This window comes from Chrysemys picta, chromosome 14 (assembly GCF_011386835.1).
Source record: "Chrysemys picta bellii isolate R12L10 chromosome 14, ASM1138683v2, whole genome shotgun sequence".
Classification (NCBI taxonomy): domain Eukaryota; kingdom Metazoa; phylum Chordata; order Testudines; family Emydidae; genus Chrysemys; species Chrysemys picta.
In genome coordinates, this window is record NC_088804.1 from 39,810,478 (window position 1) to 39,830,488 (window position 20,011).

The following is a 20,011-nucleotide window of genomic DNA, read 5'->3' on the forward strand; positions in this document are numbered from 1 at the left end:
GCCAAAACCGTGTTTTTGAAAAAAATCAACAAAACTAATACAGTTACAGAAATGAACAAAGTATTCTGGATGAAATGCACTTTCTATATGTAGGATTTTATTATTTGTTATTACCCTGTGACCTGATCTCCATACAAGTGATTAGACATGCCTGCCTCATGAGTAGCCCAACCACAAGTCATTTGTAGATATGTTAATAGTATTGTATACTATACCACTAAACCCCTTGTATCACCCAATATTATTTTGCATTTTAGTAAGGAGTTTAATGTGGATCTTCTATTCAGCCCATTTGGGGGCTTTATGTATTTCTATCAAACCCTGTTTTCTTAAATTAATCATTTTAGTGTTTAATCTGTATGAGCTTGATCCAGAGCTCTTTGAAGTCAATGGGAATCTTTCCATTGACTTTGATGGGCTTTGGATCAGGCCCTAAATGTGGTTTCAGTTACATTTACAAATACGCTTTCATAGAAATCAGTCAGACCATCAGATAGAAAAAATACTTCTTTTGCACCCTGTGCATGGTTACAATTTAGAATCATAACCAGCCCAATGACACCCATTGGCTCTCATTGCACAAATACTGAAGAATGATGTTTTAATCTCACACAACCAGGAGTGAAGGAAATAGTCTAGATAACATCAGGCTTTTCCATCTCCAGTTTCTCTCATTCTATTATCTTTTGAAATTCTACTTTTGTTTTTTTGCAATCTCTTTTCAAGGTCTCAAGTTCCCTTTGTTGGTCTCTACTGCTATATTAGGAAGACAGTGAGAGCAAAACTTACTATTCTTATTGTCTGTGCCCGGCCTCTCTTTGATAGCCCTCACTGTTGCTAACTCATACAGGTGTTCAGGGTGCTATTTTAATGAAAATGAAATATACTCACATGCTGCATTCTTGTTTATTTGAGTGCAGGTGACCATGCTGCAGGGTCTTGCTGGCACCAATCGCTGCCCCCAGATAGTTTTCAGCTGCTTGCATAAATGTGCCAGACTAATTACCTTTATGCTATTCATTAGTACGATCCTGGCCCTTCGGTCAGACTTACAGCCAAAACGGCTTTCAAGAGCCTGGCCACCTATCAACGCAAAGCAAAGATAAAAAGCTATGCAAGTACAGCTTTAAGATAACCAAATGATCTCCGATCCTTTTTATAAGCCATTCTGAGTGCATGGTACACACCTTTCTTTAGGGGGAAAAGAAACAACCACCCCGAACAAACAGTTAAATTTCAACAGCTCCCTGGTCTGGCTTCCTCATTGGTTGTAAAAAAATTTGGGGGGGTGAGGGGCAGGGCTAGTTGATGATTATTCTGCATGGGCTTTTCATGCCTCTTTTTTTGTCTGGCTCTGCAAACATTGCAAATTCGGAGAAATCATTCTTGTCATATGGAAGGAAAGGGTTCTTATTCATAAATATTACAATTGCTGCAAAAATCTTCATGTTCTGTTACTTTTGTGATGTTAAATTGATCTTAATTTTGTTTTTATAACAATCACAAACACGAGGATTGCTTGTTACTCAAGCTGAGCAATTTACAGAAGGCAACGGGGGCAGGGGAGATATAAAGCCCTTGCAGGAGAACAGATGGAGAAAATATTTTAATACAACATGCCATGCAGTGCAATCTGATGCATTTCAAAGGCTATGAATTTGTTCTTTAGAATTATGTCGATAAGACATCCCAGGAGAGGAGTAGTTTTGTTGTATCTAGAGAGAAGGATGAACGTCCCCAGAATCAAGGAAATCTCCCTCACTGTCCCTTTCATAACAGTTCAACCACTATATTAGCCAGACGGTAGTGTTTCCATTTGGGGACAGATTTAGGATTTTTCCAGTCCTGTATTTTTAGGAATAAAAGCACAAAAATTCTATTCTCTATTTGTTATTCTTTCACATAGTTTTCCAAGAACTCTATTGCTTTATATGATATGACTGTATATAAATCCCTTCCTTTCATTTCTTCATTTTCCCCTCGCAGTGCTCAATATTGTGACATGGCACTTGGCTTCTGAATCTCTGTGGTGGTACTGATACAACAAGTAGCTTCTGGAGCAGGGTTTCATTCAGGCCAGGTATGCAATCTTGGGAAAGCGTTTCACTCGGTAACAGCTATTCATAAAGTTATAAAGTAGCAACCAGGCCTGGACGAAGTGAAGCTATTAGAAACTGAACCCCCTACAGGCCTGATGGTGCCTTTCAAGGTTCTCAAACAAGTGCTTACAGAAGTTACATGATTATGTGCGCATTGTAAGGAGAGTTTCAGGAAGAATGTATTTGTAACTGTGTTTAAGGAAGAGGAAAGTTATTTTCTGAGGAAAGTTCCTCGGGGTAAAATAGTCATTTATGAATTGGTAGCAACTGTAAGATGTTGATTAAATTGTGAGGTTAAATGTGTGTTGCTTTATTTTGATCTTAGCCCTCAATCCTCCTTATGTTGCTGTATATTAGAGTCTAATTAGAAGGATGAAGAGGACCTAGGTAGGAGACAATAGTCCCTGAGTTCTACCACGCTGTGCTGCCCCTAGGTTTGTCGATGTGTGAAAATAAAATACCAAATAAATTCAAGTGTCAGTCTTTATCTAATAATGTAATTTTCCCCACACAATAGTACTTAACCAATAAGTCAGAGAACCAATGACTGGATGGTTCAGGCCAGATCCTCAGCTAGTGAAAAATCAACATAATTCCACTGAAGTCCGTTGAACATAGCTCCATTGAGGTAGATCTGGCATTTTGCATGGCTGTACAACAAAAATGGCCATACAGTTTGGATGTTTTGCAAAATCCTATATGTTGGTATCTACTTCTAAGCTTAGAGCTGCTCCCCAAAATGTCCTTGGCTCCAAGACCTGGTCAACAAAGTTTTGAAGCCAAAGCAAGTTTATTTTTGGCTTCAGACAAATATGGCTTTGGTTAAGTGCCCCAGAGTTTCCAATTTATGCTTCCTGCAATGAGTCTACTTTAACAAGTGGGTTTAAAAAATATTTGCTGATCTGTCTTTTCAGAGGCTTCTCATTCCAATACCATATTTTAATCTCTTTCCCAATTAACGAGTTAGATTAATTAATATCTTGAGAGCACTTTGAAGATGGAAAATGCTACATAAGGACTATTACTATTAATAATTTAATCAAACTTTCTCTACAAAAAGGAATATTAGCAAAACACACATCTGACCTACTTTTTCTTATGTTTGTTTGCAAACTCCATGCAGTTTTAACCCTACAAAACAAATGCTTCGATCAGTACTGTCCACTCATTAGTTTATGATTAGTCTCACAAGATTTGGGGTTCTCTTTAAAGCTCCTTCCCCTCCCGGAGTCAGGGGACTACATGAAAATCTTAGCATTAATTGAAATATAAGGTAAGTTTCTAGCCTTCACGGTTGTAAAATAAAGTTTGGAAAATCTGACGCCCACCCACGACTCAAAAACAGAAGGCAAATGAAAAGTACTCTGAATGTACTGGTACCAGATCTTGATTTTTAGGGGCTGACTCACAATTTTTGAGTGCTTGGGCTCAGTAATATTTGTTCACTGCCCATTTTTTCCCTAAACACTGAGGAACTGTATGCTAGGCCTGGCCAATAGCTTACCTATGACAATGCAGATATAATAGGCACGGCTAAAACCTGCTCTTATTTACTCTAGTGTAAATCTGTAGTATCTTTACTGAAATCCACTGAGTGCAAGTGAGAGCAAAATTTGGTTTATATATTTTGAAGCGTCGAGATTCATCACAGGAAAATGGAAGGGAAGAATTATGAACTTTCAGACCTAAAAAAATTATTTTTTAAGTTCACTAAAAGTAAACGGGAAGCATTTTTTACAAGTTTTAATGTTGTTTTTAAAATCTGTTGAAGCACCTCCTTCTCACTCTGACTTCAGGCTAACTGATGCTTCAGTATCCCCCACTCAGGTCGAATCCCTTGACCTTCCCAGGAAGGACACACTCTCATGCTCAAATTTCCTTCCAGGCACAATTTTATTCTTCAAACATAAAACTATGGCAAAATATCAAAACTTAAATTGTTCTGTCCACCACAGGCTACAGCTCCCAGGACTTTTCCCTTTGCCTCTCTCAATGCTGAAAGAACATACCCTTTCAGTCCCTCTGCATCAGGGCTTAGTACAGAAGCCCATTTCCCCTCCCCAACTCCTCTCAGCTGCTAGCCCTCTGTCCTTTACAGGGATCACCTGACACACCCCCTCCCCCTTCCCAGCTGGGTCTGATAACTGATCAGGACTGAATTGACCCAGGCCCTTAAAGGCGCAGATCACCTTGTTACAAACTCACTTATAACAAATGGGGTTTTGAATAGGAAATGTCTTTCCTTGCTGAAACTGGTTTTTGTTCATCATACACATGTACTTCAATTTGTTATTGTGGCGTTGCTCCTCATGAATGCAAAGCTGAAGGTGTTAGTTTTGCACCCTTTAATCTCTTTTGCTTTAGTGTTCTACCAAGGTTGATTTATCTGTGGTATTTTCCTTTCTAAAACCTACTGCTTAGGGTGAGTTGTCTGTTAATACATTGATTCACTACCTTAGCTGCCAGCCTGGAATCAAGGTGCCTACAGACCACATGAAGTCAATGAGAGTTCTGCCTCCAAAAGGACTGCAAGATCAGGCCTTTAAGCATGCTCACAGATATGAGTGGTTGAATGCCTGCTGTATCCCTGACTTGTGCATAAGAGAGAGACACACTCTTTCTTTTCATGGAAACTGAAAATCTGTTGTCGTCACTGTCAATTTCACTTTTGCTGGGTGTACTTTTCAGATTGCATGGGGCAAAGCTGATGCAATTAATTCAATATTTGCTTTCTTTCAACATACACCAGGGTACTGCCATTATGTAAGCCCCAGCCAGCTCCAAACCCATGATTTTAGTCAGAGGAAAATATTGCCCCAATTAGGATTCTGATTCATGTCACTGGTTTGGAATTATCCCACTTGGTTTTGGACGGAGAGAGGAAGAAATTTTAGGAATATTCTTCTTCATGTACCAGGACGTGGAAACAACAGGTGCCCACCCACAGACCATACCAGCACTTCTCTGACGCTATCTTTTTCTCACAAACTCAGCTTTCATTCAGAAAAGAAGATTCAAGCTGTTATGGTTGCAAAGAAAACCTCAAAAAAAAAAATGGACTGAGGGCTTGTCTACACTTGAAACGCAACAGCAGCTTAGCTGCAGAGTTGCAGCTGAACTGCTGTGCCGCTTCAGTGTAGATGCTTACTACGGTGATGGACAGATTCTCCCATCGGTGTAGTTAATCCACCTCCCTGAGTGGTTGTCTTCACTTGCAGCACTACAGCATCACAGCTGCATCCCTTTAGTGAAGATGCTACTACGCGTCGGTGTAGTTTATACACCTCCCTGAGAGGTGGTAGCTATATTGATGGGAGAAGGTCTCCCATCAACATAGCACTGTCTATAGAGGGTTTAGGTTAGTATAACTATGTCACAGGGCTGTGGATTATGCCTGAGCAATGTAGTTATACTGATATAGGTCTGTACTGTAAACCTGAGAGGCGGTAGCTAGGTGGACAGCAGAACTCTTCTGTCAACCTAGTGCTCTCTACACCAGGGATTAGGTTGGTTTAACCCTGTCGCTCAGGGTGTGGATTTTTCACATCCCTGAGAGATGTAGCTGAGACATCTTAACTTTTGAGTATAGACCTGGCAGATACGGAGATGAGTCTGCAGAGAGTCTGGAACAATAGCTCTGCAAGGACTGAACTGCCCCATTGATATCAATGAGGTGTTAACTCAGATGCTCAGTGATTATAATTTGAAAGTCAACATCATTGGCTATTTCATTATGCATGAAAGAGAAGAGCGGGTGTGTCACAGATGTGCACAGTTGACTCTGAGTAATGTCTCATTTCCATGCCATAAGTGGGTGATGTTGGGGAGGTGCCACCACTTTTTGTTCCCCAGTCAAGAAGGAGCCAAACCCATGAACCCAGGAGAAGCCCAGTGAAACCAAGCAGCACCGACAATTACAGAATATTTGCACAACCTACTGTGAGCCATGTCTTATTAAGGTGATTCTCATGAGTGGAGCGTTTTTGTCCAGTGTGATCCCTGCAATGCAGAGAGGACTTGTACCTGCCAATAATATGGGGGTGGAGTGAGGGCAATGGCTTCAGTAGATGTTACTGAGCATGCTCAGTCCTTGTGAACATGCTCAGTATAAGCCAAGCTGCAACTCTGGGGGAGCACGTGATCTGCCATCATTTTTATAGACTGAATTAGTTCTATTAAAGTCATCCTCTCAATTAGTCCTATTAAAATAATCCTGAGTCTTCAACTTTCCTACAGAAAGCTGGCAAAGTATTCTATAAATTTCATCATTCACAGCTGTTTCTCTCAGGCCTTGATCCGGCTTGGTATGCAGTTGTGAGCACAAAGATGTTGCACTCCAAAACAAGCAGGAATGGAAGCTAAAGGCTGGCACAAGAAAGGGTAACTATGATGCTTAGGTTATGTCTACACTGCCCCACAGTTCAGACTCCGGGGGTGTGAATAGAAGTGTGCCCCAAAGTGCTGCATTGTAACTCGCCCATGTGGACGCTGCTTCTAGATCGGATTGATGTAGTCCTATTTGAAGAGAACTACGTTAACGTGAACTAACAACCTTTTAGTTCGGGCTGCAGCATCCACGCGGGGGAATTACAGGCAGCACTTTGGAGCGCATTGCTGATCACAACCCTGCAGTCCAAACTGTGGGGCAGCATAGACAAGCCCTTAGTCTTCTGCACTGAAGTCTCAAACCTTCAGCATACCAGTTTCTTTGTAAGTAAGCAGGGTAAAAAGCTGGTGGAGACGAGGTGCAGCCGAAGAGCTTAGTATTTCCTTCTTTGGCCTCACCACTATTGTCAGGTAAAAGTAACCTCATGACTCATGTCCTCCCTATACTAACTTCCCATAGAATTCTGAATCAAGCTCAGGGTCTCAATTCTTATCTTCAAGGTACTCCATGGCCTGGACCCAGGACACCTAAAAGACCATCTAAAACTCTGGTATTAAGATCACTGCTCTATCACAGTGAAACTTTCCTTAATAACAGTACAACTGGTCTGTGCAAGAGACAGAACTTTCTCCAGGGCCCATGGGCCATCCCAGACTGGAACGAACCCCCTCAGGAACTGATCACCACAATCCTTGCCATCTTCTGCTCCAAATGCCTTTTCTTTAACATTGCCTTCTCTAACATGTATCTCTAAAAGCAAATAAATCCATACCTAAACTCCACTGCACATGATTCTTCCCCACTGGCAAGAGGATGGAAGAACAAACAACACATGACAGATGTTGTTCACATTGCTTAATGCATGACTGGCAGTCCCTCAGACCCCATGGAGATATACGATATATATGTAGAATAGAACAGCTGCATATGTTAGCAGTGTCCTCATTAACATGGGATCTGATTCCCCTGTGTTCCCTTCATGCTCAAGACATCGTTGAGTCAAACTCAGCATTTTAGGGAATAGCTACTTGTGAGCAGTTATTTTAAGGGCACAGTATTTTACTGTTCGAAAGACAGTTTAAGTGAATGAAATAGACACTTAAAACAATTCTCAGAAGAAAAGAAGCAATGGCTTCTCAAACTTGCTGGGTAAATTTTAGATCTTAGGATCATAGAAATGTCGGGCTGGTAGGTGACCTTGAGCAGTCATCAAGTCCAGTCCTTTGCGCTGAGGCAAGACCAAGGAAATCTAGATCACCTCTGGCAGGGGTTTGTCCCACTTGTTCTTAAAATCTCCAATGATGGAGATTTCACAACCTCCGTTGGAAGCCTATTCCAGAATTAAACTACTCTTACGATTAAAATGTTTTTCCTAATATCTAACCTACATCTCCCTTGCTGCTGATTAAGCCCATTACTTCTTGTTCTGTCTTCAGTGGACATGAGAACAATTGATTCCTGGCCTTTGCATAACAGCCCTTAACATATTTGGAGACTATCAGGTCCCCCCTCAGTCTTCTTTTCTCAAAGCTAAACATGCCCAGTTTTTTTAAGCTTTGCTCATAGGCATAGACGCTGACCTAGTGTGCTGGGGGGTGCTCTTCCAGGCTCCGCCCCAGGCCCCGCACACACGCCACCCCTTCTCCAAACCCCACCCCTATCCTGCGTCTTCCTGTCCCCACTCCACCTCTTCCCACCCTGCCCTGCCTCTTCCTGCCCCCTCCCCCCAAGTGCACCCCACCCTTGCTCCTCCCCCTTCCCCACTGCATACCCAGTGCTTCCTGCACACCGTGGAACAGCTCATCCATGGCGGGTGGGAAGCGCTGGGGGGAGGAGGAGGCGCTGATGGTTGGCTGCCGGTGGGTGCTAAGCACCCACCATTTTTTTTACATTTCTCTGGTACCTGAAATCAAGGGGGCTACTCATGGGAAAACAGTTATGCATGTGCATGTTTGAGGATTGAGGCCTATGAGACTCAATTGCTGCTTAGGGTAAGGCCATGTCTACACTCCAAACTTTGGTCAATACAAGTTATGGTAGCGTACAGCTACCAAAGCTTGTACATTGCTCATGCGCATGCATATTTGGCCACTTGCATTAGTGCTGCTCATACTCACCAGGTGTGCTTGTGTTGTTGCAAAGTGAGGTGCACCACGGGCAGATATTCCAGTGTGACACAAAGCCGCCATCTCGTGCAATGCTTTTTGGGAACTTTTCATAATGTGTTGTGGATTAGAAATGACTTGCCAGGCACCTCTGAGAGCCAGCGATCAAGTTCCCAGCATGCAACTTTCTCCATCCCATAATACCACCCAAATCCCATAATTTTCATGCCCTTTTTTTTTTAAATTCCACAAACCCTTGCAGCATTTTTCGGTGTCCCATAGCTTGCACAGCCCCTTCTGCCCACAGGCCCAGGAGATTCAATATCTCTTGTCTACTCCAGGCAGGAGCGTGTCTAGTGCAAGGAGCCAGCATGTCGGTTGGGCAGTTGCACACTACAAAGGAGAGTGTGCTCACCAAGGTGGGCAATCAGGAAAAGGCATTTCAAAAACATGTGAGGTGTCTTAAAGGGGGAGAGGGATGGCCTCCATTCTCTGTGATCTCTGGGCAGTGAAGTTTAAAATAATGACCAGTGTTACAGGGAATGGGGCATTGTGGGACAGCTGTTGAAGGACTGACAGGGTCCACGTAGGTCATGCAGTATCTACACTCGCATTGCATTGACCTCAGTAGGTCAACCGTGGCTCCATGTGATTGGAGAGGCAGTTCTATTGCATCACTGAGACATATTTGAGCTTAGACACATGAGCAAATAGGTCAACACAAGGCGATTTACATCAGCTTAACTTTATAGTGTAGTCGGAGAGTGAAATACATTTAGCAGCGCTGTGGAAGCAGGAGACGCTGCAGGTTGGGATTGAGGTGCACTGACAGATATGACTATGGGAATCCAGGATTTCAATAGCATGGATGTTTCAGATCAAACAGATGTGAATTAATAGACAAGGCTTACAAATCTCATTAGCAGTCATAAGATTATATCATTACAGTGCTCTGTTTCAAAAAGGCATATTATGTATTTTGTGACATTTTGATTGAACAGCTTTTCTTTTAACATGTATCGTATGTCAGTTCAATGTATTGCTACAGCACAATATGCCTAGGGCCATGTGTGTGCTTCTTCCTGGGTGTAAGGTTTATTATCCAGAAACTTAATAAAGTAAACTCAAACAAAAGTCTCCAAATATAGGTCATATTCAGAAGCCATCGGTGATCTTAACTGCAAGTTCCTGACCACAGATTTTGTGCATGGTCAAAGAAAACATCCCTAAAGAAATACTGTAGCTAATGTTCTATAGCTGCTCATATTCTCTGATCATCTCTTCTCTTTTTCTCCTATGTTTGGTTTTCATCTGCCCACAAATACCAATGAGTTCAAATTGTGAATGCCTGTCACTTGTTTAAACAAATGCCCTGGAAGAATACATCTGTCTCTTTGGCAACCTTGTTCTTCTGGTGCTGTTACAGTTGCAAAACTGTGTGCACAGAGAGTTAATTTTTTACCTCTGATGGTATGCTAGGTCTTGTGATTTTTCTAAGAGCAAGAAAGGGAACGTGATGAATGAGATACCAACTGGTGCCAAACATGGTGATCCATACTGGAGATGTGAAAGTAGCAATTTCCCCAGGAAATTCTTCTCAAATAAAAGCTAAAACAACGGGGAAATAAAACAGATGTCATCTGTGAGCAAATGATTTTTAATAGCACTGTAGATAAAAGTTAGAGTGTATATATATATATGTTGCAAAAAAAAATGTAGGCCAAAATTTGGCCTTTAGAGTTCAAATAACAAATCAGGTATTGTTATCTGAGTGGGAATAACAAAGCACCTTCTGGTAAGACACATTTGGAACTATATAAATAAATAATACAATTAATATCCTGAAATTCTCACTCATTTTTCACTCCTGTTGAAGTCTATGGGAATTTGATCCAAGTTAAAAACTGAGATCCAGATCAGGCCCCGTTGATTTGAGCGCAGAGGAGGTCTCCAAGGTAGATTCCCTCCCCCCACCCATTGCATGGAGGAAGTGAGAGGATCAGTTACCTCTTCCATGTGTCACCATCTATCAACAGGGAGAGATGTGCGGGCTGAGATGGCAAGAGTGAGATGGAGATTACTGTATGACTGTCTTAACAAAAGCTTTCATAAGAAAAAGCAAATTGGCATTGATGATTATAAAAATCTAAAATAACGCTTCCCAATAAACTGAGCGAAAAACCCTTAATGGAGTTAATATACTTTTATACTACCACCTAGTGGCCACATTTTGTTTTCACTAATAAGAGGTCTTAGATATTTCTTACAAACCCAATGCACGGGACAACAGAGCCACATTCAGCCAAATGCAGCAAGCTATTGTAACTCATTTGGTAGCTTTGGAGCCAAATTCAACGATGACATAAATGGTGGTATAAATAGGTAGTAAGATGGGTGTCGGGGTAAAGTACTGTAACTTGTACGGATTTGGGATTCAGCGACTGTGCAAAACGTGTGGAACTGATATGCCAAGGGAGGAGAAAACTAATAGGAATGTGTATGAGGGTGCTGACAAATACACCTAATTCAGAGTCTGGTTGTTAGCTTCAAGGCTCTTCTCATGCACAACTATTTTATATTAGACATGCTTATGTGCTACACGGTTACTTTAGAAGAAGATGTTAAATAAATGCAGAACATAATCTCAGCCCTACCCCCTGGTACCAGACACTTCTCTTCAAGGCAGTGATCTTATCAATTCTTTACCTTTACCCACCACTAGGCCTGTCACATGAGCATCAGCTCCAATCACACCTTGGTACTCGTGGTGCACTGGTGCTACTTTTGGGGCAGCAAATGTTGCGCCTGGGCTCCGCATGATGCCAGCTGCTGTCATCTCTGCTCTTTGGAGCAACTCTTCTAGGATCCCCCAGCTTGCTTGCTTCCTTCTTTCTCCCCATGACTATCCCCAATGATGCCTCACCGTTTTTCTTGCCTGTTGCTGTCTCTAAGGTGCAGAATGCACAATTGTGCATGGGAGCAGGTCTGTTGAAGTGCTGCACCTTTCTACCTGGCTATTTCTGCTCAGTTCCTCCAGGATCCCCGTGCTGAAGCAGCACATTGTCCCAGGTCTCTCAGCCACAATAGCATACAGAGTGCTGCTAACCCCAGATCTCTTATTATCACTCTATTTACTATTGTTGCAAAGAGGCAGTGTACTGCTGAACCACAGAGCTGAGGATGGAGTGCACTCCTTGGGGCCAGTTCTTTGCTGCACCCTGGTACTTTGGGGGAGCAGGTGAAAACATCCCCTGGGTAACACTCCCCATGTGGGTGTTCCCCAGCCAGCAGAGAGCTGCTGCAATGACCATATACTTTCCTCTGCATCCCCAGTCCCTGGTGCAGGGAGATACCAGGTGCAGCAAATAGAGGAAATACTGGTGACTGGAGCACATTGCATTCTTACTCTCCAGGGCTGATGGATAACTCCTAAAGGGACTTTTTTTTTTTTTTTTTTTTTTTAACCAGAGCTTACATGAGAACAGTCCTGCTGCTTCTCTTATGCCAGAGCCCACCAGGGCCCTCAACAGTTTCAGAATATGAGAAACACAAAGGTAGTTTAAAGCCACCTTTGCCTGATCCCCAATTCATGCTCCAAACACAGGAATGGAGCAACAGAAACCCAAGCCCAGTGTGTTATTTTTGCCAATTCCAACTGGCAGCCTGTCTTTCAGCAATATGCTGAACCTTGCTAAATGCTGCCATTTTTTTTTTGTTTGAAGCATCACAAGTGCTGCAAGATCCATTAGCCTGCCCACAGGGATGAAAAGGTTGGAGTTTCCTTTGAACACACATTAGGATCTGCAGTTGACTCACAGTCCACCATTTGGGCATGGGTAGACTTCTTAGGGAGACTTGGAAAGGGAGTGCTAGAAGGCAATGTGTCAATATGTGACAGGCTTGATGGTGGAGGACCTGTAGTTCTCATGCAGTTAGACAGCCTGCTGCCAATTTTACAAGCTCAGTCAAGTGGCTCCTTGAATTGACAAATCTGGAGGGGTTTAAAAACACAAGACACAACACTGGGTTTTGCAAAACCCCAGCGATACCAGACCAGGAACAGAAAAATGGGTACAGTCCCGGTTTTCAGCAATAACCAGACACTAGGGTGACCAGACAGCAAATGTGAAAAATCGGGAGAGGGGATGGGAGATAATAGGAGCCTATATAAGAAAAAGACCCAAAAATCGGGACTGCCCCTATAAGATCGGGACAGCTGGTGACCTTACCAGACACAGAAACCCCACTGTACTCAACATTGGTGGTTATGCATTAAACTTCACCAAGCCCTGTGATGAAGTCATGGGAAAATCTCCTTACTCCCAGGGCCGGCTCCAGGCACCAGTCTACCAAGCATATGCCTGGGGCGGCACCTGGAGGGGGGCGGCACTCGGGGAGAGCGGGGCCGCGGCTGGACTCGCCGCCCTCCTCCCGGTGCTCCGGCTGGTCGGGGAGAGCGGGGCCCCGGCCGGGCTGTCCGCCATCCTCCCGGAGCTCTGGCCGGTCGCGGGAGAGCGGGGCCGCCCTCCCCCGGCGCTCCGGCCGGTCGGGGAGAGCGGGGCCGCGGCTGGGCTCGCCGCCCTCCTCCCAGTGCTCTGGCCGGTCGGGGAGAGCGGGGCCATGGCTGGGCTCGCTGCCCTCCTCCCGGTGCTCCGGCTGCCGGGGAGAGCGGAGCCGTGGCGGGCTCGCCGCCCTCCTCCCGGCGCTGTGGCCGGTTGGGGAGAGCGGGGCCCCGGCTGGGCTTGCCGCTGTCCCCCGGCGCTCCGGCCGGCCGGGGAGAGCGGGGCCACCCTCCCCCGGCGCTCCGGCTGGTCAGGGAGAGCGGGGCCGCGGCCGGGCTCTCTGCCCTCCTCCTGGCGCTCCGGCCGCCGGGGAGAGCGGAGCCACGGCGGGCTCGCCGCCCTCCTCCCAGCGCTGTGGCCGGCCAGGGAGAGCAGGGCTGCAGCCGGGCTCGGCGCCCTCCCCTGCCGCGCTCCCCGCTGGGGAGCGGGGGGCGGCGGGAGGCTTTTTTGCCCGGGGCGGCAAAAAAGCCAGAGCCGGCCCTGCTTACTCCACAACTCAGTGCGAGAGCGCTGCATGTGGTGCCAGTGTGTGAAAACATCATCATGCTGCACGATGATGTCATGCCATGTCATGATATCATGATGCCCCAGCTCAAGGTGATGAGATTTCATGGACTCCCAAAATTCATCCCTCTGGGGGACATGGGGATGTAATCAGCCAAGGGTGGCATCTAACTGGCATGAAATGGGGCTAACTACGCGCCCCAGCTTTCACAGAAGATCCAGGTCTCCTTTGGACTACAACTCCCAGCAGGTACGGCTGCACGCTATGGTACTACACATCCCGGCCTGCCCCACGGGAGCGCCGGCCACCAGGCTGCACGCGTTGTCTTCTGGGAGTTGTAGTCGACATTGGCCGTGCGGCGGTTAAGGGCGGTTGCGAGGAGGCTTCTCTGGGCGGCTGCGCAGCCTCTCGGGGAGGGCGGGGGACGGAGTGGGAGCGGCAGCGGCGCGGCGGCGCCTGCGCAGTGAGGACGCGGAGATCTCTCGCGAGGAAGGACGCCATTATCGCAGCCGCTCGACAAACACCACGAGAATTCGCCACCACACACGGTAACCGCGGCTTCCCGCGGCCGGATGGCTCGGGCCAGCCTCTCTGGGGCCCGAGGGCCGGGGCCCAGCTCGGCTTCCCCGCGCCTTACAGCGTCGGCCAGGCAACCGGGCCGCGAGCGAGAGGCTCCGGGAGGGGCCGAGCCGGGGGGGGGCTCTGCCCCCGCCCCTACGGTCTGCGGGCGCTGGCGAGTCTCCGCCCCTCCCCCATGGGGCTGCTGCCCCGGCACTGTGGTGGGGTCTCCCCGGGGGGCTGCTCCCCCCACGACCGGGGCTCCGACAGGGGGGGTGTCTCCGCTTTGACTCCCCCTCCCCCGGCACTAGGCCCCTCGCCGTGCTGTGGGGGAGGGGCAGTTCTCTGCCTACCCCAGTGCTGTCCCCCCGTAGTCCCACTGGGAGGGGTGGGGCGCAGCCCCCCCATGCCCATTGGGCTGCAAGGCTAGCATAGAGGAGCGGGGAGTACCCTACATTTCTCCTTCCCCCATGAGTAGCACTGTAATGGGGGAGCTGCTCCCACCCCCGGTTTCGTGATGCTCCTCCTGAGAGGGCTGGTGGGAGGCAGATGTAATTCCACCCCCACCCTCCCAATGGAGCACATACACGGCATTGCGAGGGAGTTTTGAGAAGGGATGCCTGTTTCTCCAGGTGCACATTCTATCCCCCGTAATGGATTGTGAATAAAACTAGAGGGGGTGTTTACTCCCTTTTCCCGCCCCATGTGTCACTTGTGGAATTCTGTAATGGAAAGGGGTTTGGGCTTGCACCTACAAACACTCGATTGCAAAAATTATGTAGCTGGGCATGTTGTTCTTCATGCAGTTGGAAGTGATGGATGACCTTCCCCTTCCCTTCCTCTCCCATTTGAGTTGATATTTTCTGAATCAGTCTGCACTTAGCCATCAGACATTTTCTTCTTCCTTTCTTTGGAATATTAAGATGTTTTTAAAGTTTTTTTTCTCCTTATATGGTGAAAAGTATTAAACTTATAACCAAATATAGTCAATTCTGCTAGGGGGCTATATAGTTTGTATACCCGTTTATTTTTAGTATTCCCAAGAGAAGAGTTTTGTTTTATCTTTTAACAGAAGCACAAATTTAAAGGGGCATTATGAACTAAAAAAACCTCATTTTCTGGAAATTATTTGCCTACTCTTTTTACTGATAACACTTCATATTAATGTAAGGGAAAGTTTAGAGCATTTTTTTTTTGTTTTTGCTACTTCTCCAGTTAGTTTACTTTGTCTAACCTTCCTTTCTGTGTAGTTAGTTTCAGTTTAATTATAGTTTCTCCTCTTTTGTAGGTCTTTCACACAACATACACAGAGAGAAAAACAATTAATGTGGCTGTAAAACCATCAAAATATGCAGGGACAGGAGTGGTACTTGAAACTTTATCTTTTGAACACTAGAACTTAAGTTGAGTGCCCCTTTAATATTTTCTCTGAATAAAACAACCAATAAATTAACTTATTTAAATACATGTTAAATGAATGTTGTGTAAAATCTAACAACTAAAAATTCTAATTGATTCTGAAACACTGTAATAAACTTCAGTAAGTACAGTAAACTGTATTTTAGCCTAATAACTCAGTTTGCATTAAGACATTGGAAGATGACAGGTAGCAGAACTTGATAAATTGTTAGGGCAGTTAAAGATTGAATCCAGTTTTCATAGATGTGAACATCCTGCCTGTTTCAGAAAGTGTTGAGCACATTTTGTGGATGTGGCTTTGTCCCAAAATCTAATTTATGGTAATGTACAGGTTTTAAAATCTTTATGATCCTGTCAAGTTTAGTTCATCAGGTGGCTGCAATACAGGCCTAAAATTGTAAGGCTCTTTAAAATATTATTAATGTTTAATGCCTAATAGTATCGCACTGATCCAATGGACATTAATTCTGGTGTCTGATGTTATGTTTGATATTAAGGATTCATCCAGTGCATGTTCTGCTAAATAATTTTTTTGAAATAGTCCAGTGCTTAGGTTTAAGGCCATGTTTATGTCAGGGAAGTCACGAATCGGAATCTGAGACCTCGGTGACATTCTCTGCTTCAGGCCCAGGGGCTGTGGGACTTTAGCTGGTAGCCAGTGGGGCCCTGGCAGGATTCCAGCGACAGGTGACAGGCTCCTAAGGGGGCCCTCCTCAGGGTTCCAGGGATGGGCGACAGCCTTGGGCGAATGGCTGGGCATGTCCCGTTTTCTCTTTGGGAAATATGGTCACCCTGCAGATCCCAGGCACCATGGGTGGAGGGATGCGCCCCCTCTTCCTAGCTTCCAGCTGCCCTGGGCAGAAGGGGAACCCCATAGCTCCCAGCCACCGCGGTGGCAGAGGAAATCATGGAGCCACAGTAGCAAAAGTCACAGACAGGTCACAGCTTCCGTGGATTTTTGGTTATTGCCCATGACTTTTACTAAAATTAACCATGACAAAATCTCAGCGTTACTTGTGTTCCCTGGACAAAAATCAGACTTTTCTGTGATGCACAGGATATGTTTTATACTGTTTTCCATTGATTAGCTAAGGAAAGGTTAAATATATGATATATCTTCATACCATAAAAGAGTATTCAAGGTTGTCCTGATTCTACAATGAGAGCAGTGCAGGTTCAACCCACATTAACCAAATTTGCAATGACTTACATAAGCATATTGTAGGTTCTCTTTACCCCTTATTTTCATAGGAAAAAAATGAGATGAATTCACAGAACATGTACATTCTCATCTTTTTATCAGAACTTCCATGCTCTTAATATTTTTTAATGAGGCATTGCTTGAGTTGGAATTTCTGTCGTTCTTGTAAGAAATGTATACATAAGGATACTTCTCACAATAAAGTCAACCATTTGTTTTAATGGGAAGAGATGGGAACTTGTCTGCATACATAGAAGCACATACAAAAATAACACTATTCTAAAGGTCTGCAGAATATTTTTTGTGCAATGAATCTAACAGGCCAACCAGTGCAGTAATTGAAGCAGGAATATATGCAAACCTACCAGCCACACATTTTTGTTGTTGAATGCAGTTATGCTATGCATACTAAACTCATTTCCAATAAAATCTTTTCTTCATGGGTGTAATTTTTTTTGGCCTGGAATTTGGTACTTAGGGTTGCATTTTTTAATTATTGAAATTACTTATTTTTTATTTATATGTTAGTTTAAAAAAAAATCCATATTTTCATTTTCTTAATTTGTGTGAAAAAGGAAATAAACAATTTATTTGAAATCAAGTGCAGGGCCTCTCTCACCATAGTTTAAGATTTTCTTAAGCTACGTCTAAATCCTTAATTTGCTCTGTTGCTGTGTTGCAGAACATATATTAAGGTGCTAGTTAGAATGCGCAATAATTTAAAATTTCCTTATTTTAAGTACACTTGTATTCTGACCTATAAATGAGACTGTTCCGATAAATAAAATAATCCACTGGACAGAGCCCTCTAATACCTTTCTGCAAAACAGTCATTTAAGGATCTGTTGGAATTTTGAACTTAATTTACTTTTGTTCTCTTATTGTAAATTAGAGCTTAATTATTTTACAATTAAAAATCAAATACTTCTTTATGTTCCAGGTGTGGATTTGTAGAAATAATAAAAATTAGGACTGGATCTATTGCATAAACTCACTCATTGCATTTGTCTTCTAAAGATCAGTGAGTAACTTTTGAAAGTACATAAACTTTCATAGGTTTAAAGGCTGTAGCTATCATGTTTTGTAGGAAGACTTACAAAGTGGGATAAGCAAACCAGGACTGTGCTAGGAACATGAAGTAAAATTCAGAAGGTGAGGAAGAACTTCGAGAGTCAGTGTTCTCCTTATGATTATAGATTGTTCTTCAATTTAATTATTTTGAATTATGTATACTGAGCAAGAATTTGAACAATATTAGTATTCTCCCTGTATCTTAAAGCTCAGTGTGATAGTTACATCAGTTTCCTAAAGGTTGATGCCCTGAATAAACAATTAAACTACTTCCTTTTTGTAGAAATCTAGTGTGGGAAGTAAACATCTTAAAACAGTTCTTTTTGGGAATAAGGAAGGGCCTCAATAAATGGAAGTAACCAACTGACTTGTTTTACAGTATATTATACAGGTTCACTACCATACTTTTTCTAAATTAGCTTGATTGGAAGCTTGTATTAGAATGTTTACTTTTTCTAAAATGCTTGGTCAGAAGACTATTTTAATATAGAAATTTAATAATACATGCTAGAAAGAGAACATAAAGTAACATTGCTGTTTCTCGTTGTGAAGCATTCTGAATGAGACTAATTGCATAAGAATAAAATGTATTACACGCATATTTCCCTCATCTCTCAGCTAGATGCAAGTGTATCCAAATCTGAAGTCTCTACAGATTTGTAAAAAAAAAAAAAAAAGAGTCATTTTTATTAAAGGCTAGTTTCCTGAGTCAAATAAGGCAACTTGAGTCAGTATTTATTACTAATTGCATGCTTTTTGCCTGATATGAACAACATTTCTCCAGGCAGAAACCTCCATGACACCATAACAAAGCAGCTTTACTAGACAGAGAAAGGAAAACTTAGCATGCAAGTCGAAACTTTGCCGTACTGTGTCTGGCAGTGAAAAGCCTGAATTAAGTGTTGCATCTTACAAAGCTTCCTGAGTTAAGCCAGATCCATGTATACGTCTTATTCCTTGATGGTGGCTAAGGTCTTTCACTGAAAACACTGCCTGCTGCTCCCTTCAGCCTTACCCTTATAAAACAGCTGGACAAATATAGTTGCTCTAGTGGGTCAGAGGGATGCTGGCCGTTGAAGCAGCTGTGCCCTAGGCTCTATACATAGGACTTTGTGAGTTATCACTTCTAATTTTACCAGGAAGGCAACTGAAACTTACCGCAGAATTCATCTTGCTGCAACTGTTTTCTTCGCTAACTAAAGTCTCCCAATGGTCTTCATAGCTCAGGAAGGTATTGTTATAGTTCTCCATCCTAGAATAAACACAGGCATGTGTATAACCTTGGTGATGCAGGAAAAGGCTTAAGCTTTTGATCAGCCAAAGATTAACAAAGGCGTTTCTGGCCACTGTTGTAAGCTGGCAGTGAAAGAAGAGCTGAATTTAGTAGACCTAAACAGAGATGGAAAGGTAGAGAATAGAACTTTCTTTGAATGGTTTTCCTTACCTGCTTTAAAGTTTTCATAAGTGATCTTGAGTAGAACTGATCATTTTATCAAAAATATTTTTGCAGAATAATTCATTTTTTGATATTTTTTGTTTGAAAAACTGATTTTTTTTTGAAAAAAAAAAAAAAAAAAAAGAAAAGTTCTTTTGTTGGGGAAAACTCCCCCCCCCCCCCCCCAATGTCATGGGCAATTTTGATAAACCTTTTCCCCACTAAACTTCCTATAAAACATTAGAAGTACCTTTTTTTAACCAGAACTTAAAACTACTGAACCAACATATATTGTTTTGTAACAGATGTTTTTCAACAGGTTCTAATAACATTTTCCAGGTACTAATAAGCAAATATTTATTGATCTGTGAACCAAGGTAGAGTTTTCTCCTGCAACATTTTAAACTTATTTGGTGTTAGCTTTAGATTTATAAGGCAAAGTGGTGAGAGCCTTTATGGAGATATACCATCTCATAGAGCTGGAAGGGACCCCAAAAGGTCATCGAGTCCAGCCCCCTGCCTTCACTACCAGGACCAAGTACTGATTTTGCCCCAGATCGCTAAGTGGCCCCCTCAAGGATTGAACTCACAACCCCTGGGTTTAGCAGGCCAGTGCTCAAACCACTGAGCTATCCCTCCCCCCTTTGGTCTAAATCATTCTCTCAGAAT

At 43.7% G+C, this 20,011-nt stretch overlaps 2 protein-coding genes across 7 annotated transcripts in view; one reads left to right on the plus strand and one right to left on the minus strand.

The window, feature by feature from the left end:
* The window catches only part of CA5A (carbonic anhydrase 5A), a 35,550-nt gene extending 34,371 nt beyond the window's left edge, over window positions 1-1,179 (minus strand). Inside the window, exon 1 of the mRNA XM_042852098.2 lies at window positions 892-1,179. Within this exon, the coding sequence (XP_042708032.2) occupies window positions 892-1,021 (130 nt within the window). The 5' untranslated portion in view covers window positions 1,022-1,179. The remainder of the gene's footprint in view (window positions 1-891) is intronic.
* Window positions 1,180-14,089: 12,910 nt separating this feature from the next.
* The window catches only part of BANP (BTG3 associated nuclear protein), a 251,959-nt gene continuing 246,037 nt past the window's right edge, over window positions 14,090-20,011 (plus strand). For 5 of the 6 annotated variants that reach the window (XM_008168621.4, XM_042852096.2, XM_065567317.1 and 2 more), the window contains exon 1: window positions 14,090-14,206. The gene's annotated coding sequence lies outside the window, so the exon portion shown is untranslated. The remainder of the gene's footprint in view (window positions 14,207-20,011) is intronic. The other variant, XM_065567318.1, reaches the window with a different exon arrangement.